This window comes from Musa acuminata, chromosome BXJ2-2, assembly GCF_036884655.1.
Source record: "Musa acuminata AAA Group cultivar baxijiao chromosome BXJ2-2, Cavendish_Baxijiao_AAA, whole genome shotgun sequence".
Taxonomy (NCBI): domain Eukaryota; kingdom Viridiplantae; phylum Streptophyta; class Magnoliopsida; order Zingiberales; family Musaceae; genus Musa; species Musa acuminata.
In genome coordinates, this window is record NC_088339.1 from 29080201 (window position 1) to 29107086 (window position 26886).

The following is a 26886-nucleotide window of genomic DNA, read 5'->3' on the forward strand; positions in this document are numbered from 1 at the left end:
CTCACATTTGATGAAATTGGACTATCTGAAAGAAGACTTGGAGCAATTCAAAAGGAAGCCTCCCTACAAGCATGTGAAGCATTACAGCAATTCATGGACATCCACCTAATCAAGACTAAAGAATATCAAAGAAGGAGCGGTGGAAAAGACAACTGGTACAAGGACTGGTTACCAGTTGTCCTCCAGCAGCAACAACAACTGGAGAAGGCTCTATCTCTGGCAAAAGACGTCTCACAAAGGACAACTAGCTTTAGCCTTTAGAGGTCCTGCAACAGCTGGAGCATCTACTTTTCTTAGCCGCCAAGTAAAAACAAGTTGCGTGGGGTAGAGCACCTGTTTTTCTTAGCTGTCAAACGAGTTGAGCCCCGGGGAGCCGCTCGTAGTGTCATCAATAATTGTACTAAGGAATATCCTTTCCTTCAGTACGAAGTCTAGAAATATATTAGAAGAAGAGATAAGAATGCGATGGGGCCCAATGAGTACCCGGTTCTATCCTCTTCCTCTATATATTCTCTAGCTTAGTCTCTTGCAAGACATCGGTCGAAAAACCAGAGTCTTACTTGAGAAGAAGTCTAAGTCCAATCCTTTGTAAGCATTTTAAGCTTTCTATAGTTCTTTGTGCTTATCATTTCTAAGTCCAATCCTTTGTAAGCATTTTAAGCTTTCTATAGTTATTTGTGCTTATCATTTCTTACAAATCATTGGTCGTCTAGTTCCCGGTGGGCGACTGGCGGCGGCGATCCTGGCCCAGGCCCGGTTGTCTCGGAGGCCCAGTTGACAAGGTGGACGTTGAGCCCACATACATTTCCCAGCCCGAACTGCTTCGAGAAGAACTCGTCAACGGACTCTAATAGTTTCGTGCATAAATAGCTTATCTATCATAATATTATAAACATAATTGCAAATCAGTAATATATTTTCACAGTATATTCACGTTCGATGGATCGGAGGAAAATTAATGTCGCTAACTAAAAATGGCACAATATTTGAAATTAGGCATTTAAAATTTTAATAAATATATAGTGATATATTAATCTGTTCACAAAATAGAAGAATTTATTTAAAATAAATAAATAAATATGTTCCCAAACATAACAGTCTAAAAATACAAATGTGATTCACGCTGAAGTTGATCGACTATTAACGGTTGACTACAGAGGTAAGTGTGTTAGGATCAATCTTTGCTGCTGCATTTTTTATGGAATTAAAAGAACTTGTATATATTTATTCGGTCTCCTTTGGAATGACACAAAGTGTGCCGCTTATTAAGGGGAAAAGAAGGATCGACACTTGCCCTCTTTGTTCTCGCGTTCGGAATGGCCCAATATTGCGGAATGAAGATGTCAAAAGTTACAGCCAGAGGAATGTGGTCTCGGAATTATCCTCTACAAGTGTCCCCTTCTGATTTGATATCTTTCTCGACTTAAATCTTCCCCCAATCTTTGTAGAAATCTTTGCATCATTAATGGTCGATCAAGGTGCCTGAATGTGGAATCACACATGGTAGATATCTTTAGATTACTTATAATCTTCACCAGGGCCGTCATTATAGCAGGCATGTACGAATCTTCCATTTCTTGTGGGGATGATGGCATATCATGAACTCACTAAAATTAGTTTGGCTCGCAAAAGAGAAAAAGAATAAAGGCTTGTTTGATTCATGAAGAACAGTGCAGTCAGCGCTGCTGTTCCATCTTAGATATAGTTTTGTTTTAGCTTATCATTTTATTAGTCTCGAGTGCAAACACAATGACAAAGGCCACCAGCATCACATCTGCAGTCTCTTTCAGATGACTGCCACAAGCATGCTAAGATAAGGCAGGAAGGTCAATGTCTCAGATAAAACGAGGGCGGAAGGTGGATGTAAGTCTGCAGTCAAAGGAGAGCCTAGAAGGAAATCTGAAAATACGGCAGAAGAAGAAGAAGCAGAAGAGGAGGGATTTAGATGTGTCTTGTGATCATGGACTCTTGATGATAGATAGAAAGGTGGGAAATATATAAAACAGGCTTTGATTGGAGAGAGAGAGAGAGAGAGAGAGAGAGAGAGAAGAGGGCTGCAGGCAACCCATGTGCTCACATGGAAACATAGAGAGAGAATGTATGCGTGTGTGAGAGAGAGAGAGAAGAGGGGAAGAGAGAGAGAGTGAGAGACAAACACAGAGTAGAATAGCAGCGACAAGAGGGGAGAAGTGGAAAGAAGAAAGTCTTTATAGAAAGAAGAGGAAGTAGCCTATTGCGTGAGGGGAGGAGAAGATGCGGTAGAGGAAGAGGCGAGAGTAGAAGAGAAGAGAAGCTTAAAAAGATCCCATCTTTTTGGCTTTGCGTGGTAGCCTTAGAGGCGGCAAAAGAGTGAGTGAGGGGAGAGAGAGATGAAGGAAGGGGGCGGAGATGGGTTCGTGAGGGCGGACCAGATCGATCTGAAGAGCTTGGACGAGCAATTGGAGCGGCACCTCAGCCGGGCATGGACGATGGAGAAGAGGAAGGAGGAGGAGAGGAGGGAGAGGCGGAGGGAGGAGTGGGAGATCGACCCATCGAAGCTGCTCATCAAGGGGGTAATCGCCAGGGGCACCTTCGGCACCGTCCACCGTGGGGTCTACGACGGCCAGGACGTCGCCGGTAAAAAGAGAGAGGGAGAGAGGAGGAATTCCGATGGATATTTGCTCTTCTCTGTCCAATAATGCTTGCGTTTTACTGCCGAAAATTGATCTTTTTGGCGATCGATTAGGGCTTTTAGCTCCATCGATTTTTCTCGTTTCGTGATTTCCTTCTAACTCTTCGAGACATCCCCTCTTTGTCTGCATCGAATCTACTGAATTCAATTTCTTCGAAAAATTCCTTCTTTTTTTTCTCTAGATTATTATTATTATTATTATTATTATTATTTTGTGTAATCCATTTAGATTTGTGCTCTTTCTCTCCGTATCCTGCTGAATCTGTTCTTATTTTCGACGATGCACCGACTCTGCTTGTTCCTTTTACGTAGTGATAGGGGAAAAGTATGCCTACTTGTCTCTTCATAAGTTTGGAGAAGATTCAAATGCAAATTTCCATTGGTGATACCATGATCTTTCTGTTTACGTCTCTGCTCTTGTGTTTGCTGGGTGATATGCTTTACCTTTTGGGGTTTGGTACGCTCCGGTTGGGCTTATAAAGGTTAATGTTCATTGATGTAGCCACAAGCCTGCCTGTGACTTCACATGTTGGGTGGAGTGTTTTCCGTGACACTTGTTGCATCAGTTGTTTTCTCCCTTGTACTTCATGTGAACCGAACTAAACAACTATTACTGGTTTGACGTGGGCGTTGGTCTTGTGATATCTAAAGCAGAACGGAAAGCTGTAGCACTGACAAATGATGACGAAAAATGGTTGATATGCTTTGTACTCCGGGGTGATTGAGTTTGGCATTGTGTGGTTTTGATGCATGGTAGTTCATCTGTTTCAGCATTAGCAGGCACTTAAATATGTAAAACAGACTAATAAAAGTTGTATTTTGCTTCAGAATCATTCTCTGGGGTTTACCTGAGTGAGCACCGGAAACCACATCCCTCTTGCTCATTTGTTTTGATGCAAGATTTTTTTTTTCTGAGTTTTGCATGTTGACCATGGATTTGAAGACGACTATGCATTCGGTGTGTATGCTGCACTTCTTTTGCTGGTTGTTAAAGGATTTTTTTCTTTTTTTATTGCTTTCAGTGAAGTTGCTGGACTGGGGTGAAGAGGGAAACAGAACGGAAGCTGAAGTTGCGGCACTACGGACTGCCTTCTCTCAGGAAGTCTCGGTTTGGCATCAGCTTGATCATCCCAATGTGACTAAGGTAAAGATAGTTATGTAAAGGTACAATATTATATCTGTAACGAATTCAAAACTTTAATCCAAGTCGTGCACTTTTCCTGTCCATTTGCTTGATGTTTTTAGTTCTTCTATGTTGCCTTCAGAAAGATTGGGTTTACAAGGTGTCATCTGGTTGGAAATCTTCTCTGTATTCATCTTTTTGAATATGGTTATCTACTAATTCTTCTTGTTTGTGTAGCATTTTGTCATTTTAAACTTCTTTTATTTGCAGTTTATTGGTGCTGCCATTGGTGCAACAGACCTTAACATACAAACAGAAAATGGTCATCTTAGCATGCCAAGCAATATTTGCTGTGTTGTTGTTGAGTATCTCCCTGGCGGTGCACTGAAATCATTTCTTATAAAACACCACAGAAGAAAAATAGCTTTCAAAACAGTCGTCCAGATGGCTTTGGATCTTGCAAGCGGGTGAGAGTCGGTCTTAAGTTCTTTGATTCAGAAGCTCTTAGTTCACCACATATTTTTTCTGCTTGAATGTATAAATACTTTCATGCTTCTGATCCCTGATAAAGAGCTCTTTGCAAAATAAATCTGTTTGTGCAATTTGCATCTCTATCTGTAGGTTAAGCTATCTTCATTCCAAAAAGATCGTGCACAGGGATGTGAAAACAGAAAATATGCTTCTAGATAGGACAGGAACAGTAAAAATTGCTGACTTCGGCGTTGCTCGTATTGAGGCTCAAAATCCTAATGACATGACGGGTGAGACAGGAACCCTCGGTTACATGGCACCAGAGGTATAAGATCCCTTTTGTGATGTTAAACACCATCATTTTTTTCTCTATTTTCTTTCCAGTACTTTTTTCAGCAGCATGAACTGTTTGTGGAGCTGTCATAATCAGTAAAGATCAACTCATCTAGATTGTGTGTTGTATCAATACATTGCTCCTATGTTGAAATGCTGTCTTGAAAGAAAGATTTGCTTATGATAAACATGCAATGATATGCTATGGTTTTTGTACTTTTTGAGTTCATGGCATTAAGATAACATATTAGGTTGTCTTAACTTAGATGCTTGTAACAAGGAAATAATTAGGCACATATATCAATGAGAAAGTTAGTTTATGGCTGGATATACAGATCAGGGTTTTAAATACTGGTCCGTACCGATGATACATCGTAAAACCTTAAAAATAACTTCACCTATCATGCCAGGGCGTATCGATCGGTATGCCTCGGTAACGGTCAAAATCCGAGGCGGTATCGGTCGGTATGCCTCGGTACCAGTCCAAAACATTGGTACCGCTCGGTAGAGGGCGGTTCGCGTATCAACATCCTCTTGGACCGATACATATCGCCCGTATCGAGCGATACACATTGAAATTGAGAACCCTGATACAGATAGAATGCTGGACATATGTTGTCTGCACTGTGTATGATTGCTTGCTAGTAAAGAAAAAGTCAATCTGACAGAAATCATACTAAAAGAAAGCTTCTTCTGAATTTTGTTTGGAAACTATTAGGTTTGTTGATAAAAAAAGATTCATCTAGACATACACACTAACAAAATGATGGACAAAATGGAGAAGAATCGAAATGAAGCTTTCATTGGGATAGAAGAATGAGAGAAAAGGGAGGTGAAATGAATGTGGCTCAGTTCAAGTACAGCATAATCTGTTCTTTGTTAAAGATTACATTTCAGTGACATGAGGGTTTGTCTTAATTACTCCATCGTCTTGTTTAACCATGAAGCAGTAACATGGTACTGACACATTTGCAGGTCCTTAACGGCAACCCTTATAATCGAAAATGTGATGTTTATAGCTTTGGTATCTGCCTGTGGGAGATATACTGTTGTGATATGCCGTATCCCGACCTTAGCTTTTCCGAGATCACATCTGCAGTCGTGCGGCAGGTATGCATTTCTCCCCAAGCCCAACAGCTACGGTGCTGGTAGGACCACAACTGATCATCCTTAAATTCGCAGAACTTGCGACCAGAGATACCACGCTGTTGCCCGAGCTCTCTGGCAAATGTGATGAAAACCTGCTGGGATGCAAACCCTGACAGACGACCGGAGATGGATGAAGTGGTAGCCATGTTGGAAGCCATTGATACATCAAAGGGCGGAGGTATGATACCTCCGGATCAGCAACAAGAATGCTGTGGGTGTTTCGGCAGGTATCGAGGCCCTTGATCAGCAACAAGCCATTGGTCTGGGGATGTTTAAACTTGGAAGAGACAGAGCAATGTGCACAATCAATTGCAAATGTCAGATGCGGAGCTGAGATATTATAGCAATGCATCTAGAGTATGTTCTTCATGTTTGTTGCTATTTATGTGACGATGTAAAGACATTCATCTTCATGTGTATAACCTGGCTTCTCACTTGTACTCTGTTATGCCCCCCTGCGCATTAATATTCTTCTATGTCCTATCTTGTGTGGACATGAAGAAGCACAAGGCTGCATCTTGATATGCATTGCAGAGAGAAGTGGCAGCTGATAATTACTCATGTAACGACTGTCAGGCAGACAAAGGTGGACGTGTAGCATTTACCATTCAAGTATTCTGTGTCGCCGAGCATCCTGCTAGTTTGATGGTGCTCATCGATGATGAGAACGACATAATAACTTCTTTCAGAGGCTCCGAAGGTGATCGGAAATGTTATCGCTGTCTGTGTATGGATGTTGTTGGCCTTCGGCAGACAGGAGGAGCTCACCATATTTATGGCGGCCTCCTGCCACAGATGGCCTCGAACGGTGAAGTCGGCAGAGAACAAAGTGGAGACATGGCCAGAGATGGTACTCTAACGCGAAGCCTCTTAACGGTGAAGAAGGCAGATAACAAAGTGGAGACATTGCCAGCATGCGGGCGGTGGTGGGTAGGTCCGGCCAACCCTCGAATGCCCACAAGACATGGCAGAGGCACGTGCATTCCAGCATCAAGCCAACTTGACAGCTCCAAGAACCTTGTCCGAACGACATGACGAATACACGAGCATAGACGAGGCTCTCTCGTCAACCTCGACCATTTCGTTTTCACGACCATATACACAAGATATATTTAAGCTGGAGAAGCTTGCTTAACCAACCTGCATATAATAAATACAGCAGCGTCTCTGCCCCCCCTATCATGCATGCATCAAGCAAAACGTCGAGCACATAGAAAATGGCTCTGCTACAGCCACAGTAGATGTTTGGAAGCTTCATTTCACTCCCATGCATTCCTTACCCCTCCTTGGGATTATTACAGAGCAAACCAAGAGCCATATGCTTGCTGTTTGTTCTTCCAAGGCCTGCTGCTTTCCTGCGTCGCTTAACTAATCTTGATGTGGTGAGGGAAAGATCAATGAACCACGATGCTGGTTACAGCCTTGTGGGTGTTCATCACTATTGTTCCTCCAGATTCTGCCTCTACTAAGCTGATTCCAACGCATCATGTTTGTCAATCAAATAGGTTGTGAATCAATCAAAGCTTCATGTCAATCTTCTTCCGTGGATAGACTCCTAAAATATCTGCTAGCTCTCATGGTCATGAGCACTGGAGCTTCTACTTAACATCATTATAGACAATCAAACCTATCTATAAAACTACTTAAAAACACATGACAATATAACAAGTTCATAAATTGACTGAAAATTACTATAAATAATTGACTATGTTATCAGCGGCTGCCATAAATATAAATATATATATATATATATATATATATATATATATATATATATATATATATATATTCCCCTGACAACATCATGCAAGTATGTTACTGAAATCATAAAGTCTTCAGTTTTCTGGTTCAGAGCAGTCCTATTAAAGCACTAGCAACATGATACAGGCTGATCGACAATCAAATATTGAAAATACTTGCATCTCAGATCTTCTCAATCCTATTGTAGAAGCTAAGCAAGATAATGCAGATGCCTTCTTTCACAGTTCCAAATATAGGCCTTTGCTGATTGCAAATTTGACATTTTTGTTTTAATAGAAAACTAATACAGGATCACCGACGTTTGGTCATTCCAAAGGTAAGCATACATATTCCAATGAACAGACATAAAGAACATAAAATGCAGCAGAAAGCGAGTTTCCCAATTTATATGACAAGCATGTATTCATCAAAGGGAGCTGAATTGCACAACTACAGAGAATGTTGTTAAGCACTACAAGAGCTTACTCCACGGAAAGTTGAATTTGACTGAAAAACCATAAAGATTCTACTTGAAGAAACACTATAATTCCAAAAACAATGGATCTTTATTTAAAGTCTTCTTGTAGATGTTCACAAGAGGTCTTTGCAAAGGCTTGCCATACTTAAAACAGCCAGTTAATTTAGCAATACCAGACTACAAAAATCATCATCTCAACATGTTTTATAAAGAATGATCCTTTGAGTGAAACAGCTTCCTCAAATTTCTTGTGGAAGATAGGTACTGAAAAAATGATAGTCTCCTCTTGGTCTTTCAGCCACAGATGAGGGCCTTTTCAGGTACCTAAAACAAGCCACTGGCCAACAATATACAAACATGAACGTGAATGCTACTTAACTTTGTATCATCAAGAAATTAAACAAAAGTTAGATTTCATAACAAAGTGTTAAAAGCAATGCAGAGCAAAGCAGAAGACAAGAATCTGTTAAGCCACAGTAAACTCAAATGACTGTGCACTGGTCTCGCATTACTAAGATACATCATAGTCACTATCACGTGACATACTGAGCTATTATTACTAGGAGAAATTTCTTATTCATTGACGTATATATGTATAGAAGCGACAGTATCAGAAGGCAATGCTATGTATACATATCATATACACGCCAACTCTTGCATTAGCAAGCTAGCGTTCTAAATATATATGAACCGTAGGAAACTCTTCTGCTTAGCTGTGTTATCTAAAGATGCACGCAAACATAACCCTTGTACTCACTAGTTTCTTCAGCTTAGCGTTCTAATTAAGAGTCTACACATGCTATGCAATGCTTGGGATTAAAGATGCAACTCACATGGTGTTCGACTGAATTCCTCTCATCTGGTTTGCACTAAGACCATGCCAATCCTTGACCATTTAGTAGGGAAGGCTAATGAGATCGAACCATGCTGCAGACATTAAAGCAGAGTCAGACTCTCTTTTCCAAACTTATACTGACGTGCCAGAATTATCCCATCTCTTTTGCTACGACTTCCTTCCATCATTTGTGCGATTCCACGATGATCAACTTCTGTACTTTACGGAATCATATAGCTTTCTAGTAATGAACTAGAAAGAAACCTTCTTTTAAGGAACAGCAGCTATACGAAACCCTATCTTTTCAAGAACGTCCGATCCTGAACCCTCTCTTGTTGCATTGTCGTTAACGCTCTGCCGAACTTAAGACCCAGACGACGCACTGTTCCTCTTATTCTCCGTTCTCTCCGTTCCTAGTGATTAGCCACAAAATCTCTCGATTCCTTTATCCTCTGTCTGTGCACACATCCATCATCGGAACCGTTAAGCGTACGCCGGAACATTGGGACAACTTCCTCCGATCGAGCTCTGTCTGCATCTGGCGGAGCCTGGTCCTCAACTTGGCTCACAAGCCAGCTCCGAATATCCTACTAGAGATGATTCAGCACGCTTCGGATCTACTCCTGCAGCTCCTGATCGGTAAGATGCGCGAGATACGACGCCTCTGCCGGCGCGGCCTCCCTCCCGCCAAGCGCAGCGGCCACCGCCTCGACCTCCGGCGCCGGGTCGTCGTCTCTCCCTGGGATCGGGAGCATCTCCTTCCAATCATTTTGAAGAGGATCCCTCTCCCATCTCCGCCGTTGCTCCTCCTCCTCGAACCCTAAACGTGCAGAAGTTCGCGGAATCCCGAGCTGCCGAGCTTGATTCGCTCCACTCCATCATCTCCACCCGACTGAACCACGACTTCCGGATTCGCCGCGACAAGCGGAGGCGAACCACCGGCCACAGAGCCTCCACCAAGAATCATGGCCGCCCCAAGAGAAGGAAGCTGGGGTTCGAGGGTGGAATCCTGCCCGAGGTTGAAGAGGTTCAGACGACCAAGAAGGTGTCCCGCAGGACTCGTCGGAGGATGGAGTTCCGAAGCAATCCGTCTTACCGGCTTTTGTACCGCGGGAGATGGTACGAAGAGGTTGAGGACTCATCTGTGGCATGCTAAGCGGTTCACGATGGTGAAGCACTGGGATTTTACCTTCCTCTGGGGCTTCATGGCAGGTAAACGTCCTGTCTAATATACTGTATCTCCTTTGGTTTCAAACATTTTGGGTGGGGAAGACACAATTTTGGCAAATTTTGTGTTCTGCTGCACTTCTATTGTTGTTGAGATGCTAATTTTTCAGAGAAAATCATACTAAAGTACCAGAAAGAAACAATATGAGTGAGGTTACATTTGAAAAACCTATAGTTTGGAGTGACATGAAGTTCTTAGAAAGAAACAATATATATTCCTTAGGTTTATGCAGGAGGCTGCCAAACTAGATGAGGATACGTTTAACAAGGATAAAGCATGGTGGAAAAAGTGGTGTAAATCTTTTCTAGTTGTACAATCATCAGACTTGTGTAGAATTAAACTATGTAACAGAAGCAGAAGGCCAGCTTCTTTTCATGTTGGAAACTAGTACCCGTACATTCTGCAGTTTATTTGAGGAAAGATGATCGAATCATTTTTTATTTTAGAATAATGTTATGGTGTGAATCAAAGTTCTGCTTAGAGTTTCCTTGTTGAGCCAACTGCATAGTGATAGACATGGTTTCTCTGTATTCATGTTCCATATAGAACTGTGTTTGTTACTTGAATATTCTATCGTTACTTATCAGTCTCACTATTATTAATAGGACATGCTCATGAATTTCATCTGATACTGAGTTTTTTGAAGTTTAATGGAGTTTCTTAAGATATACGTTTATATTATGGTTTTATGCAGAGGACAAGGTTCAAGGGCTGTATTGAAGTGGTTCAAATATGGTGCACTCTTGCATGATGCTAGTTATTGTCTTCCCATCCAAATAGAGGGTCCAGAGGATGGCATTTTCTTTCTTTTTATGAATTTCGGCTGTTAAATCCATCCATCTCATTTCCATTTACTTCACATGATTTTTTCTTTTACTGAACATTGCTTCTACAATTAACTCCTTTAAAAAGATTTTACCCCTTCTTTGTGTTCAGGACTCCATATTGGTTGTGTGGAGAATGGTTTTGTTCCCATCGCCTTATGTACACCTTCAACTGCTTCAGAAAAACTATCTAACCAGGTTGCTCATGGAGTTTACTATGGAAAAGCTATGGTAGGTTGTAATTTTTGTGAGCATGATTGATTCAGTTCCAAGGGGTCCATACTTGAAAGAATTATAACAGTGGCTTTCTGCAGCTTTATCATATTGAAACTTCAGTTATTTACATGTGGCAACCCTTCCTAAGAGATAGTGATCATGTTAATGCTGAGAAAGATGGAGTTTCCAACAGTTCTGGCAGCACTCATAAAGATGAGTGTAGTTTGCCAATTAGAAAAATGTGGATATGGATACATGCTGCTTCTTTCAATGAAGGATTTGGTGTAATAGATAATGCACGTCAAAAACCGGTACCGATAAGCAACTTCTCTTCTCTCGTCTCTCGTCTCTCTCTCTCTCTCTCTCTTCTCTTTTTCTGGTGCCCTAGTACAATAAACTATATGTTGTCTCTATCCTGTTCTTTTAATTAGATATACCTGTTTATAGATGCATCCATATCCTATGATGTAATGTCATCCATGTGTCCTGTTTGTTTGGTTCACTTAGCAATTGTGCTACCAATGTTCAAATGAAATGCCGTTTTGTCTTTCTCCTTTTTTTTTCTTATTCAGCAGATGCATTTGTTGTCTGGTGCCCTAGTACAATAAACTATATGTTGTCTCTATCCTGTTCTTTTAATTAGATAAACCTGTTTATAGATGCATCCATATCCTATGATGTAATGTCATCCATATGTCCTCTTTGTTTGGTTCACTTAGCAATTGTGCTACCAATGTTCAAATGAAATGTTGTTTTGTCTTTCTCCTTTTTTTTTTTTCTTATTCGGCAGATGCATTTGTTGTCCTTGGAATAACTTTGTCGTTCCAAACAGAGTAATGCTCTTAGGCATATTTGTTGAGTACATGTTAACAGTTGCATGATGATAAGAGCACAGAAAATGACAGGTTGTAGTAAATAGAAATACTCTATTGTTTTAGCCATTTAAGAATGGAATTATCTGTCTTTGTTGGGACATCCGGGTTGGTTAGTGCAATGTTGCATAAGTGACAGATCTCAGGTTTGAGTCCACGTGTGAGTATCATATATGTTGTTAGATGTAATAAAGATTTCTTCCAATTTTTGTTTAAAAAAAAGAATGGAATTATCTCTATTTGGACTGGTCAGAACTTTTTTATTTCTTGGTCACTTAAAACTTTGTGTTATACTAAAAGACACCAAATTTGCTGTATTCTTGGATTGCTAACAATACATAATCTTCGGTGGCTAAAATTTGAAGTGGATATGTGAACCAACTTGAATTTCTAATGGCATTCATGAAAACTGTATTTTCAATTTTTCAGATGCATGAGTGTGGTGTATATGTCAGATGCTTTACGCTTGAGGGGAAAATTGCAAGATTAGAAGTTATGGGGTCCAAGGCAACAAAAATAATAAAGAAGATTCTACATCCTGTATCCCAGTACGTTTTTGTGTTGAATCTATCAATTATTTATCAATTTAATCTTTGCAATGAGTACAGTACGTCGTACATTCTTTGCAGGTCATGTAGTAGTGCAGATAATTCTCTATTAAATCAATCAAGTCTTACACCTTGCAGCAACTCACAAGTTCAGAAATCTATTCTCCTTTGCCATGCGGAGAAACTTCCCTCCTATGCAATTTTATCTTTAACAATTCATGATCCACGAGATTTGCCATCTAGCAGAACTGAAGTTACAGATAACGAGCTTTCTACCATCCTTGAGGGTTATTTTCAGGGAGAAGATTCATTGTGGTCAAGACCTGAAACCAATGGCATTTTCCTCTCTGATAGTATAAGTTTGTGGGATTGCAGCAATAACTTAAATCCTCCTGTTCCAGAAAGCATTATTTGCCAAGAGAAGCATGATAGGCGCTTAAAGGACTTCTACCTTGAGCCTTCCAGTCATGCAGGTGCTCAACTGAAGTAAAAGATGGTCCAAGCTGAACCTGCCTTATTTTGCTTCTTAAGCATGCTGACTATGGTAGCTTCTGTATGGGGTGAGATTCTACCTTACTATCATTTTCCTGCTATGGTAATCATATCATCCTTATCTAGATGACGTCCGTGACAGATGCATGCTATTTTATTTTCTCTTACACAATGTTGTATCTATATGTGCTTTTTTCAAAATAACCCTTGTCCTTTGCCTTGTTCTGAAGGCTATTTTGCTTGTGGTATTAACTTTTAGTGGCCAATTCAGTTCTAATTTCAGATCTCTGGCAGGTGGTCTATTATCCTACCACTCAGTTGGGTTAAGACATTTTGGACTTTGTTGGTTTCGCATGGGTGTCATGCAATTGACTTGAGAGAGAGGCGGTGGGTTGCATCAAATGTAAGTGAATGATATGCATTTGCTTAGGATTCTTGGTAATATTGATAATAAGAATAAGCTGGCTTTTCATACTTGTAACAAATAAAAGGGATTCAAGTTATTACTTGAGTTTGATGCAGATGTTCACTCAAGGTTAGAGTCATGGAAATAGCCACTTTGCTTGCAGGGTAAGGGTTGCGTGCATTTTCCTTTTGAAACTCTGCACTAAAGGGAACCTTGTGCACCAGGCTTGCCCTTTTTTAATGTTTCTATCAACCTGAAGCAAACATTAGTATATTGAGCAGCATTTGTCGTTTTAATCATGGTATGCAATTTCGAATGGTACCGTCCGGTACGGGCGATATGTATCGGTCCGACGACATACCGGTACGCGGACCGCCCGCTACCGGACAGACCGTGCTACAGTGCTACAGTAAGAGGAAATCGTTCGGTAAGCCCTGGTGTACCACTCGATATGTCGGTACCGTACCGTACCAAGTCAACCTCGAAACACCGGTACGATACGGTATTGCATACCTTGATTTTAATTGTGTCACAAATTTGATCTTTTTTTTTTCTCTCATAACAATTCTCAATCTCTTTTTCCTTCCATTTCAGCTAGAGAAGTTCTTTATCAAAGTTTTGCTCACTCTGTTTTATCAACAAAATCTTGGCCACCACCTAGTCATTTCTACATTCATTCGGATATATTTATGCTTACTATTATCATTTTTTTAATATCTATTTTTCCTCGGTTTTAACTTTGTGACCGAGTATGATAAGATCTCTCTTGTTGCAGAGTGGCTTACCATCTTCTCTGTTTGATTTTCCTGATTGCACAGCATACTCATCTTTCATGGCTGATGAAGCTGCTACATTGGATACTGCATCTGTGCTCCATCCTCTTGCAGTGAGACCTTCAAGAGTTCCAATACCTTCCCCATGGAATAGCATAGTATCTACAGTTATTAAAGGACCAAACATCTTAAGAGGTTTTATGACGATGGATGCTCAGACTTCTTCTGGAATAATTCCTGAAAATTCCATTTTAAATGTGGACTCCAAAGATAAAACTTCATCACCTGAGCGTCAAGCCGCTGTAGTATTTCCAGATTTTATAGCAAGAACATCCAAAGTCTTGGACTGGTATTTGAAAAAGATTGGTTGCAGAAACTTGCTTTCATTACCTGACGTACAAATAGCGGAAAACAGTACACTTGATTGGGTCAAAATTAGTGCCAATGTGATGCATGCTTGACAGCAAACTTTGCTTTGTAAGACTTATGCTTCATGCATATAAGAAGGGTGTTTTTGAAGATGGGGCAATCGTTGTGAACCAAATTTGACAGACCTATCACGATGGACATCCAGGTTCATATATCCAAAAAGCTCCCTCTTTTCGTTCTAATGCTAATTACTTGGGAAGTTATTATTTTTGGTGCAAAATCACCAGTATCACTAGTGACAATTTCAGACTTGGAAATTCATGGTATTGTTCATGATTTAATGAATGCTCCCATATTGTCTACCATAAAAGGTTCTCTATCCTGTAGAATTTTCTGTTATTTGTTGAATGTTATCATGCTGATCTTGGTGACACTTCCAGCCAATCTATATCTTCTTCTCTGGACCCAATGTAGAAATTGGAAATCAGATGCCCTGCATCCAAATATGTGAACCTACACATTTGAAATGCATGTGATTATAAAAGTTCTGCAATTCTTATGCAACAACTTAAACAGTCCTTTGCTTTCATTCTTCAGTTATCTTGTCCTATATGTTTACTTGTATGAAAATTTGATAATCACCAATTTCACAGGATAGAACATGTAGTTCCAGAGCAGCAACATTTGTTGCAGCAAGTATTTCAGTTCTCATGCATCTTTTACGAGACTGATTACTCTTTACTTTTTATTAATCTGTGGAGATCATGTGTTGTTGATCTTTTTGCCAGTAAAGATGTAAAAATAATTGATGAGATTCTCGAAATTATGTTTGAGATGCATCACACGCCTATTCCTGAAACAAATTTACCCCGTCTTATCTTATTTGCAATAGTTTTGAGTCTGTTTTTTGCTAATTTGCTGTTGGTTTTGTTTTCCATGCTGCGGTGTCAGTTAACTAATATGAATGCTTACATCAACAATTAATTGCATGATCTTTCAGAACTTCCAAGCATAATCCATTAACAGGCCCTCCTTATAAAACATCATCTTTTCCTTATAAAATAGAAATACTTTTCTTATTTCGTACAGATTTCACTGATAATATTATGCTACTAGAATATGAAAATTATTTCTTTGATGGTTGCTTTATCCTGTGATTTACTCTATCATGGTTCCCTCCTTGACACCGTACAATAGGAGGTACAGATATGACTGCTGATATGTTTGATTCCAGGATAGTCTATTGGATTAGATTGTTTAATTGTGAATAACAATTTTATTTTAGAGATTTGTCGTACCAATTTCCGCTTCAGTTGTGTTGGGTCTGCTTGTTTTCAGGTTTCGGCCGCCGGTTGCTGATGCCGCCCGGAAAGGACTCGACATGGCGTCTTCTTCGCTACTCTCAGCAGCTTGAATACCTTGGAGAAGTATTCTTCCACCTCCCTTCCGTTCTCTCTCTCTCTTGCTCTCTTCCTTGTTCGTTATTTAAATTTACTACTTCTTGTGATGATACGGACCGGTATTTGAATTGATAAGACAAACTCGTGCTATTAGTGTATCTTAGCAAAGATAAGATACACACTATTAGTCATTGATTCTTCTAGATGATCCTTATTAGTGTATCTTAGTAAAGATCCCTTGGTATGGAACCTTCTGATATTCGAGGAAGATCTATATTTCGTTCCATCTTTGTAATCTTATTCTAAATGCATTCCCCTTTGCATCTGAGTTGGAATTCATAACTGGGGAATTTTTCTAGACTAATACTCGGACCGGTTCTTTTAATCGTGCATCATCAAGTTGAGGTTTCATATCAATCTGATGCTGTTGTTCTGCACTTTTCTACTAATGTTCAATATGAAATGTAATTGTTCACTCCCCCCCCCACGCCCCCTCGTGCAGAGACACTTCACACTTCTGCGCTCGTGGGTCCGACGGCATTAGGTCGAACTCGAGGGTGGGGGGGGGGGGGGGGCGGGGGACGTCCTGCGTCCAGTTGTTCGAATCGCATCTGGTTGATATATGTTCACTAGAAATGGGTTCAGGTGAAAGCGAGGCGGGCCATTAAATAATCAATTATATCCCTTCCCCTCCGACCCGTCACTTGGGAGCGACGCGACAAGTCATTTTGTTATCATTCCCTGGCAATAATCCTTTCTTTTCTTCTTTTTGTTTTTGCGGAAAAGACCCTCAAGTTTTAGGTAATTTTGTCTTCCGCTTTCTCGTCTTTTTCTTTTGCCCTGTATCCCCAAGCAGCGCCCGACGCCCACTTTGCTCCCTCGTCCTCCTACCCAGGGATGGAAACCCTAGAGGCCACCGAGCCCATGTCCGGCGAGTCGCCGACCCAACCCCAAAGCTCGGGTTCCCCCCAACCGCCACTGGCTCCATCCGAGCGGCGACTCCTCGAATCTACGTATCTTGCGGACGCTGCTGCAGACGGCGCCTCCGTCGCGGCGAACTTGGCTCCGGTAACCCCCTCCGGAACCGAAGCTAAGGATGATGTGGATGCGCATTTTGGCAACGGGGGATTGGGTCTAGGATCGGTTACCGGCGAGTCACCGGAAGGAATCCCTATCGCCGTCGGCGATCTCGTGTGGGGGAAGACCAAGAACCATCCCTGGTGGCCGGCGCTGGTTTCCGATCCCTCCCGCGCGCCCATCGATGCCAAGAAGGCCCACCTGAGCGACGTCTCCCTCCTGCTGGTCTACTGCTTCGGCAGCGGTGCCTTCGCCTGGTGCGAGCCAGCCCAGCTGAAGCCCTTCGTCGAGGACTTCCATTGCATGACGAGGCAGAGCAGCTCTAAGAGCTTCGTCGCAGCCGTCGAGGGCGCCTTGGATGAGATCAGGCGCCGCCTCCAGTTGGAGCTCACTTGCGGCTGTGTTCCGCCGGAGGCCGGAGGGAAGACTGCTGAATGCCCAGCCGGGAGGCTTCCGATCTCGAACTTTCAGCCTTTGGAGTTCCTCGAGCATCTCCAAGACGTGGCTTGTGACGTTACGATGGCCGATGTGTTACAAGTTGCAGCTTTGAGAAGTTGGGTGATCGCTTTCGCCAAAGGATGGACTGCTGGTTTGCCTGGGTACCACCCTCGCCGTGAGATAATGGAGCTGGTGGACAAGATTGATCTTGACGTGCCACCAGGAGACCTCGGCGATGGCAATGAGGAGGGAGATGGCGAATGTTGGATCACCGGGAGCAGGTTCAGAAAAGGTCTCAAAACATCAGAGGATAACTTGCACAAGAGGCAGAAAAAAAGGAGCATGGCTGCACTGATCGCTGGGATGGAGTTGGATACAGTTGAGCTCAGCGATGGTGATGAATTTACAGTGGAGGAGAAGGTAAAGGGCGTGAAGAACCAGATGATCAAGAAGGTGAAAGATATGGATGCGGATGATTGTGGTGTTGAGGCCCAAGAAGATACTGGCTCAGGTAGACGGGAGCGGAAGAAGAGCAAGTACTTGTCACCTCCTTACACTTGCTTGGGTGCATATACCAACACTCTTGACTCACCGAGGAGTGGTGAGGTGAAGTCGCCTAGGAAGGCTGCTGAAGCCTCTCGGGCTCTAAATTCTGATATCTCATCCTTATTGAGGTGCGACTCGGAGTCCGTTGAGAAGGAAGAGGATACTAGTAATCCTGGTTTTGGAATTGAGAGCACTTCTGTCAATGACATTCTTGCAGAATTACTTTGCACGGCAAGAAATCCACTTCATTTAAAGTGGAACCGATCAGCAAAGATGATTAAGAGCTTCTTCATTAAATACAGAAGCTCAATGTACTCAAGTGGATCTGACTTCCTAACCTACCAGAAGCACCATAATGAATGCTGTCAGGTGAGTATAGAATCTCCAAACAAGCTGATTGTCAATAATAGTTCTGAACTGGGAAAATCCGAGGGGGGATGGAAGGACAAGAAAGATGCTACTGATTTGCAAGTAGAGACAGGCCTAGCTCCTGATTCAAGAAGTTGTTCTGAACAATGCAAGGTTGGGCGGAAGAGGAAGATGAGAAAGAATGAAGATAACAATGTAACACCAGCAGATTTGGAGCCTCAGGTCATAAACATTCCAGTGGAAAGAAAAAACATAAAGAGCAAAGTTGTAGCTACTGGAGAAAGTGTAGTTCTGTGCCCTGCGCCTGTTAATTGTATGCAACCAGCTGAAGTTGGAAACAAGATGAATAAGAAGGGTAAGGGAGTTACTAATGGGCAAAAGGCTGTGGACCCTGTCCATAATCTTTCAGAGTGTTCGCAAGATGGCAACTCTAAACGGAAGAGGAAGAAGAGCAAACGTGCAAATGCTGATGTACCCTTGGTTGATTCGATCAGGGGCATCACAAATACTTTGGAGAAAGTCAAATCTGAGCACACGAGGAAAGATGATGAAACTTGTTACAGTTACCCTGGAGCTCTTCTCTTGACTTTTGCCTCAGGAGTTCCTTTGCCCTCCCAAAGCGAACTAATTTCTACTTTTCGCAAGTATGGAGTTGTGATAGAATCAGAGACGGAGTTGCTAAAAGAGACCAGCAGTGCTCGTGTTGTGTTTGCCAAAAGCACTGATGCGGAAAAAGCCTTCAATAGCTCAGATAAAACTGGTGTCTTTGGGCCACCATTTGCAAACTACCATCTCCACTATCTACCTCCGATTGCATGCACTCCTCATCCAATACCTCCTCTTCCTTACATAAGGGAGAGTCTCGAGAGGATGATATCTACTCTGACTACTACTACGTCAGTGAAAGAGACAGGGCCATCTGATGGGATGAAGCCTGCTGCAAGGGAAAATTTAGTTGGAGACATGGAGGGCCTCCTGAAGAAGGTGAACACAATGCTAGACGGGGCTGCTGCTGGTACCTAGTTTGAGAATGATAGTATGGTTCTAACATCTTTTAGCTTAGGCATCAGTGATCGGCCCTGCTTTATCAGGTTGTTGAATGATGACCTATAAGTGGGATCAGTACCACTTGCTTTATTTAGGTTGCTGAATGTAAGTGTAATTGTTATTAGTACCGTCAGTACGACTTGCTTGATCTCGTTTGCTGAACATTGACATGTTGACCTTATGCATAGCTTAGTTTAGATCATCTGTGTGCATTATAGACTATTTCTTCTCACTGTTTTCTGCCAGATAATGGATAACCTCATCCGCTTTGCGCATTGTTGTTTGGGGTTTGTTTGACCTGCTTAGTTTATTGTGTTGTTAATTTGTTAAACCTAGTTGGTTGTTATACCTGTGATGAGAACCAAAAGATGGTCAACTCAATCATACATCCTTCTGAATATAAATACAATGAAATATTCGAGATCATCTATTTCTCTCTTTATTATTGTAGCATGTTTGCTTTTATGGCTAATGAACAGGATGGAGGCAGCGACCTAGCCGACTGGGGTTGGATATATGAATGTGGATTATCAAACTAGTAGAAGGAAAGAAAAACAAAGTTTAATAGCGTTATTTTGTTGCAGATGGAGGAGCTGAAAGCTTGATTTTTGATCAATTTCTGTGGGACATTTGAATGAAATGATTGTGAAGTTTATTTGAACTTCATGGATTGGATTTAACTTGTGATAAAAACATTTTATGTCATGTGGTTCTAGGCCTAGTATATCCAACTCATTAGATCAGTGATATGCTAGAATTGACAGTGACAAAATAGTTAATACAGGTTCCTTATTGTATTGTTGCTCTCTTTTTCTTGCAAACTTAATATGTTGTTGATAGACCGAAGATGGATAGCTGGTCATCAGATAATAGAAATAAATCCAGTCATCTATCTATACATCATTGTACCAACTGTGAACATCTCTTTTTTTTATATATGTCCTGCATCCGTTTGAGTTGGTTTGATATCTGTCCTGTACTGCTGTTGATAACTTTTTTAACATTCCCTAATGTAAGAGAAGAGCTAGAAATGTGAGTTTCCTTGTCATGGCCAAATTGCATCCTGAAGTTGGTCCAGAGCTTCGATATCTGTCGTATGTGTTGCTTGATCACTGTGCCACTGCTCCCCTCCATGTGCTGCTGTTTTTAGTGGTTTCATGAGAGTATGATCTTAATTATTCTGGCTTAATGTTTTGAATGGATTGCTTTAATTTTGGTACAAATTTCATTGCTTCAATCTCTATTTTCCCGAAATTTGTTGCCTTTGCACTCTGGCAGTGTTTTTGGGTTCTCTGTTACGTGTACCCATGCAATACTTGACATTTCTTGACATTTTATGATAGGTCTCGGAGCTCTTGTTCTTTCACTTTGGTAATCTGCGCTTCTTTATATATTGTTGACGCAGATCCACTTGTGATCAATTATTGGGGACGGGAGACTTGTGGCAGTCACAGACTTGTGTTATTTAATGAAGGAATCGTTCGTGTGATAGTTAGTGCATACAATATCCTTTTGTGCGCTTCGGTATGTATTTAAGATTAATTCTAATATTTTACCATTCCACTGTGCAGGTGGACGGGTGGATGTTTGTCTACTAGTGGCTATGAATGTGACTGACACCCAAGCTACAATATTTGTGTTGATTGAGGTGAGCATTTATGCATATCCCATTGTGGTTGGTCAACTGGTAATACTGGACAATTTGATTATAGAGCAGCTAAGTGTAATCGATTTATAAGTTATAATTGTGAAGGAGAGGGGCGGTTTAAGATAACTCGTTTGCTACTACTAAGTAAAGTCAAATAAGAGAGGTATCGTAGGCACTCACTCAAAGAAGCACGCTGGGCATTACCCACAACAACTTTCTTCCTTTTTTAATCTTTTCTTTATTCTTTTTTATTTTGATGGTAGAGAGTGATCGAGCCCCGCTATGTTCCACTTTGCGGTCGGTCCCCCTGGACCCACATCTGGTGTCGGCCTGTTTGTATAACAGAGCCCGGATTGCGCCGCGTACGCCTCGAAGGTCACGATCAAGAAGGGGAACGCCGTCGCCCTTCTGGGCCGGGGGTATGACGCGATCTCTGATCCTCTTCCTAGATGGCGATCGTTTTGGAGTCACGGGTCTGATTTTGGTGCTTGGATCATCTGATGGATCACTTTCGGGTGGGTGGTTCATCGGACTCGATGGTGCTTCCCTCCCTTGTTCCCTTCTTTTCTTCGTCTTGAGTTGATTCTCCTCTCCGTTCTTGAGATGGACCGTTTCTTCTTTCTCGAGATGGATTCTTTTCTTCTTTGTTGAGATGGATGATGTCCGTTGGTGATGTTTCCCTCCCTCCTTCCTTCTCTTCTCTTGTCCTTCGTTGAGATAGGATCGTTTTTTCTTTCTCTTTTCTTCTATGCAAAGATGGATTCTTCTCTTCTTTTTCTCGAGACGAATCCTCGTATTCTTTCTTGAGATGGATCTCATGATCTGTTGATCTTGGGTTACTTACTTTTTAGCTTTTAAGCATCAGGGTTTTCTTTTCTGGATGTTCTGCTCTTCTGGTTTCTGTTATTTTGATGCAGTTTGTTTCTTGAATCTTTCATCGGAACATTTGTTTTCTAATTCATGGTTTTCTTCTTTACATGATCATCTTACGAGCGAGCCGCATGTGCTTTTCGTTTGTTCTTAAATCTGAAGGTTAGAGATCATGAATTTTATTGATTTCCCGATTGCATTTTGTTTCATCACCATTTGTTGACAATTACGTAGATGCAACTGGAGCTTAACAATAAAGACAAATGGAGATTAATGCTGGTTTAATCCATCGCACAAGATCTGACAGTTTCTTATATTCGTAGATTCATTCAATACTGCACATCAGTGACCTTTTTTCTTTTGCCGTGTCTGATCATGCCAAATTACTATCACCAGCATTGTCATATAGATGTTTCCTGTCTCCTTTAATTCTTTGTCTATTCTTCTCTGTTTTCATGCTATATCTTTGTTGATAGCTTCGTTGTTTGAGTAACGCTCCTCATTCAGCATCCTTTATCAAGAGAAAAAAAGGGGGACTTCTTGGAATTAATCCTTTCAATAATTTTAAGATTCTAAACTTTTGACTCCTTGGTAGTTTGACCCCCCTACCTACCTACCGAAGACACAATGTTCTAAAATGGGCGTGTTGACACATTAGAAGAAAATTTCATGGACATTTCCTGTCTCCATTTCTTTAATGGTTTTTTGCATATTCTTCTCTCTTTTCGAGCCATATCTTTTGTTGATACTTTAGTTGATTGTACGAGTACTTGGATTCCAAGATACATTCAACACTCTGCATATTATTAGGCAAAAGAACTAAACGACCAGTGATCTCTTTCCACCTTTATTTTAAAACTCTTTTTTCCACTTTAAAACATTAGAACTCCAATACTTGTTGCTTTGTGACTGCCCCATGTCTTGAACCCTAAGACACATTATAAGAAGTTTCAGATGAGTCCTGCTACTTGGACTAACTTTCCGTTCCAATTATTTCTCCGTCAGATGGCATTCTCATGATTCTGACACGTGGAGTCAGGTTTGTATGGGAGGTACTCTCTCGAGAAACTTGTTGGGATGGAACTTTAAGCGGAATACTTTAGTATAGTATAGGAATAAAGCGCAACCAAAGATTGCAGCACCAACCCATGCTAATTTAATTTCATCACACGTCTATAATCTTCATTTTATGGTTGGTGTTCGACTAGTGTATATACAATATTGGTTATATGCATTCTTTATTCAATTTATGCATCTTTTCTAAACAAATATTTGATTTTTACAGAAAAGAAGCATTAACTATACAAGCAAGTCAGAGATAGATTCTGGGAGGTGGTACGACATCATTTTAGTTGGTTAAAAAAAGACGAGAAGGCAGCCTGAATTAGTGGCGTAAATAAATGCACTAGAGCAGAATAACAGTAATGGGTACCCAAGTCCTAAATTAACTGGAGAAACCGGATGGTTGAGATAGACTGGAAGGGATTTCACCTAATAATGGAGTAAGTTGGTCGTGCACATTACTTCGGTGTACATTTTCTTCTTTTATTAACACATTTATATAATTAGCTGCTCTCTGGATCATACGAATGTCTTAAGGAGGCTGTGTTTATGAGTCATTATTCTCATTCTCATTTTCATTTACAATTATTATTTACTTCATTTGCTGAAAGGATTTTGGGCCTCGTTTGGTTCTCAAATCCCAATGTAAGCATACGTGGGTGCTAGCTCAACCCATTCCAATCATCCATAGTTGACCGAACACCCTCGCTTGTTAATCCTGTTTTCGTTAGCTCTCAGAGACATATATTATGTCACCTGGATGTTTTGTGCTTTATCAGGACTTCTATAGCACACACCCATGGATGAATCTCTGAACCCTTAAACCCTGCATATATTTTTGTTATCACCTTCGGTGTTGCTCCGTCCACTTCAAACAATTTTGGAAGGAATAAATTAAGCAGTACTCACTTCTGGGCGATCCATTCATCAATTTGTTCTTCTAATACATAAAACTGCAAATGTGTGTGTATAATATATATATGTATTTGTGTGTGTGTGTGTGTGTGTGTATATATATATATATATATATATACAAATCACTAAGCAACTACTATATTTACAATATCAGAGCGCTGTGGGCTTCAAAATTGTGGTAATAATAACCTCTCTGCATCTGCACCGGCTTCACCAGACGTTTCAAATTTGAGGTCCTTTCAACCCTGATGCATGATGCAGTTGAAGCGTCTAAATTTGACTGGATCTTCCAATCAGGACTTCTTGTATCCAAGTCCTCACAAACATCAAGAAAATTTGACTGGATCTTACCATTTTCTTTTTTGAATTTTCAGTTTCCACAAGCGTCTAACTTATTTTTTTTCTGGCTTGTTTTGTTCTTTGTAGGCAGTCCAAATCTCGAGTGCCTGAAGATCGCATGCCACCCTAAGGGAGTACAGATATGGTTAGTACAACTTGAGCTTGAAGCCGAAATAAAAGGAAATACTTAGAGATTTGGATGGTCCACTTGCTTCTGTCGGAGGAAGTTATTCATGTTCTAAGTATTTCCATATTAGTCAAATTTAGAAGACAGTTCAATGAGTCATCAGTGTTAATCAGCACCAAGACAGAAAGTTTCCAGCACTCCAATCGAAGAAACTTTTTCTTTGATAATTGTAGTCCAATCAAATATGATCTGCAACTTTAAAACTAACAATGTAATTTTCATTTTATAGAAACTTCTTCGTGATTCCAAACCAAAAACAAAGCCAGAATTAAATGTAATATTTGTTGCCAGAAGAAAGTTTGTTGCCATTTGTGCGGCCTATATTTTATGGAAGAATAAATGAGAATATAACCATTAATTAATTTTCCTGTACTAAAAATGAGAATATAACCATTAATTAATATGTTCCAATGAAATCAATGCAAAAGCATTTATTTAAGTCAGCAATGTTCTCTGCCTCATTTCCCTTAAGGAAATACATAATTTCACAACACAAAGAGTTTCTTTGGATCCTTTACCGCTACCATCACCATGAAAGACTACCCCACCAAAAAAAAAAAAAAAAAAATACACACACACACACTTTAATACAACAAACAACTTCCCTCTTTCATAGTCTAGACCTAGTGGTGCATTTTGTCAGGTCATAAGCAACATCTGTGCAATACATATCATTTCCAAGAGTATATAACACACGAATATTCATACAACATCACTAACAACCTTAAGGCTCATAAATTTCCATAATGCAGAAAATGTTGAATAGTCATTGAAGTAAGTTATACTCGTATAAAAAATAATCACTTGATATAGTAAAAGTAAAACAACCCCTTTTTTCTTAGTTACCACTATAAATTTCGCAATACCATCAAGTGGCATCAAATGCCAACGTTGTCAGGACTTGTTTCATATACCAGCGCTGAAGGCAATATATTTTTCATGTGTTCAAAGTTGCTACCATTAATAGTTGAAAGTATGGACATCTCCTTGTCAAAAAAGCTCATGCAAGTAACCGACGAAATAAATCAGTATATCTCAAAAAAAAAAAAAAAAAAGCAGAGTCATCCTGCACTGAGACAGCATTGGATTATAATGGGCCATCACAAACAAGAAAATCTGTCATTCTTTCATTCAAATCGTAAATGCTCAGAACACATATCTCAAAAGATAAAAAAAGCCAACAAAAAGTAATCAGCAGAATTAAAGCATCCCGGATGAACAAGCACAAGCCATCCTACGGTACATAGAAACTCAAAATTAAAGCTAAGATACTCAATGAGGCATCGCAGCACATATTTTTTGCTTTGGTACAATTAAAGTGATAACATGCAAAAATGCTATTCGATCATAAAAACTTAATTACATTATACTTAGAACAATTTTTACCAACTTCATTGCTGACTTTTCAGTGATCCAACAAGTAATAATCACTGAAGCAAATATATCATAGAGAAAAGACACTGTTGAAAGCAAAACAGAAGATCTTGGTTAAAGCTAATTCGATAAGTGGAGTTAAGGTTCTTCTTTGGTTAGAAAACAAATCAGAAACAAGAACATCACAGTAAGAAAATTATGGACAAAAGGAATTCGGTTCTGAATCTTTTTGTTTACATATGTGTTAGTATGGAGAAGAAGGTGGCAGTCAATACTGCAACGAGAATATCTAAAGCAGATAGCAGCAAAAGTTGTTATTCACAACTCTCCATGACGGTGCACAAGTTGAACTGTGGGGTTTTGACCGTACGACAACCAAACATGGAGCACAATGATACAGTTACAATCCACAGTCATAAAAGGTTTAGTAAATATTGAACCTTAATATGCAAAAAGACTATAATTTTGTCTTTAGTCTGGCAAAAGATAAGAAACTTCATTAGTTGACAATACAAAAAATAACAGCATGTTTGGTTAGTAACAGCCTGAATCCACGTTTCCTCCAACTCCAATCACTAAAACCAATTCCTCTAGTCAGATGGCAAACCGACAGTATTTTGTTTCATCGATCCCATAAAGTATCTTATCTTCTGCCAGACTACGAATGTGAAAAACTGATGCATCTTTGTTCGATGATCATCAACCAACAAAAAGCAAGTTAAAATGGCCTTTGATTTCAGATACTCCAAATTATACAAGAGTCTCTTTACTCATCAAGATTTCACTCCCCGATCATAAAGTTTACACCAAAACTCCACGATCAGTCCAAGAAAATGAATCAAGCAACATCTTTAAGAACAAACTAAAAGAAAACACAAACCAAGAAGAGTATACCTAGACGAGCACCTGAAACGGAGCTGCGGAAAACCAGAATCAAGAAAGAATAAACAAAGAACGAGCAAATACCTAGGTAAGCAACTGAAAACAAGATGCGGAACTTAGGGTTCCTTCTTTCTGTCCAGATCGGCCGCCCTTCCTCTCAATCTCAAACAAGAATCAAGAAAGAACAAACACAGAAACGAGCGA

At 40.4% G+C, this 26886-nt stretch overlaps 2 protein-coding genes, 2 long non-coding RNA genes and 1 pseudogene across 5 annotated transcripts; 4 read left to right on the forward strand and 1 right to left on the reverse strand.

Moving 5' to 3' along the window:
- Positions 1-1882: 1882 nt before the first annotated feature.
- LOC103976261 (serine/threonine-protein kinase 54) lies at positions 1883-6190 on the forward strand. The gene is made up of 6 exons (XM_065096461.1): positions 1883-2616; positions 3694-3815; positions 4065-4261; positions 4416-4590; positions 5574-5708; positions 5781-6190. Exons 1-6 carry the CDS (start codon positions 2370-2372, stop codon positions 5988-5990), a joined length of 1086 nt encoding a protein of 361 aa, XP_064952533.1. The 5' UTR covers positions 1883-2369; the 3' UTR covers positions 5991-6190.
- A 202-nt stretch (positions 6191-6392) lies between these two features.
- On the forward strand, positions 6393-15942 carry LOC103975548 (ribonucleases P/MRP protein subunit POP1-like; annotated as a pseudogene).
- Positions 15943-16500: 558 nt separating this feature from the next.
- LOC108952180 (PWWP domain-containing protein 3) lies at positions 16501-19680 on the forward strand. Its single transcript, XM_018822254.2, has one exon. The coding sequence runs from the start codon at positions 16826-16828 to the stop codon at positions 19379-19381; it is 2556 nt and encodes an 851-aa protein (XP_018677799.2). The 5' UTR covers positions 16501-16825; the 3' UTR covers positions 19382-19680.
- Positions 19681-20763: 1083 nt separating this feature from the next.
- On the forward strand, positions 20764-24745 carry LOC135605884 (uncharacterized). 2 transcript variants are annotated; one of them, XR_010484589.1, is made up of 5 exons: positions 20764-20896; positions 20977-21053; positions 21317-21592; positions 23209-23425; positions 24327-24745. It is a non-coding gene; the product is annotated as an uncharacterized LOC135605884 (long non-coding RNA). The 2 variants fall into 2 exon arrangements; XR_010484590.1 differs by having other exon boundaries at positions 20767-20896; positions 21317-21568.
- On the reverse strand, positions 23873-24377 carry LOC135605885 (uncharacterized). The gene is made up of 2 exons (XR_010484591.1): positions 24252-24377; positions 23873-24145 (listed from the first exon to the last, which is right to left on the reverse strand). It is a non-coding gene; the product is annotated as an uncharacterized LOC135605885 (long non-coding RNA).
- Positions 24746-26886: the final 2141 nt, after the last annotated feature.

Excerpts from the sequence above, each read along its gene's own strand:
- LOC108952180 (XM_018822254.2), top strand. The coding sequence starts at position 16,826 with ATGGAAACCCTAGAGGCCACCGAGCCCATGTCCGGCGAGTCGCCGACC.
- LOC103976261 (XM_065096461.1), top strand. The coding sequence starts at position 2,370 with ATGAAGGAAGGGGGCGGAGATGGGTTCGTGAGGGCGGACCAGATCGAT. Across the intron at positions 3,816-4,064 it reads ATCATCCCAATGTGACTAAG|TTTATTGGTGCTGCCATTGG; the intron begins GTAAAGATAGTT and ends TTTTATTTGCAG. Across the intron at positions 4,262-4,415 it reads GCTTTGGATCTTGCAAGCGG|GTTAAGCTATCTTCATTCCA; the intron begins GTGAGAGTCGGT and ends CTCTATCTGTAG.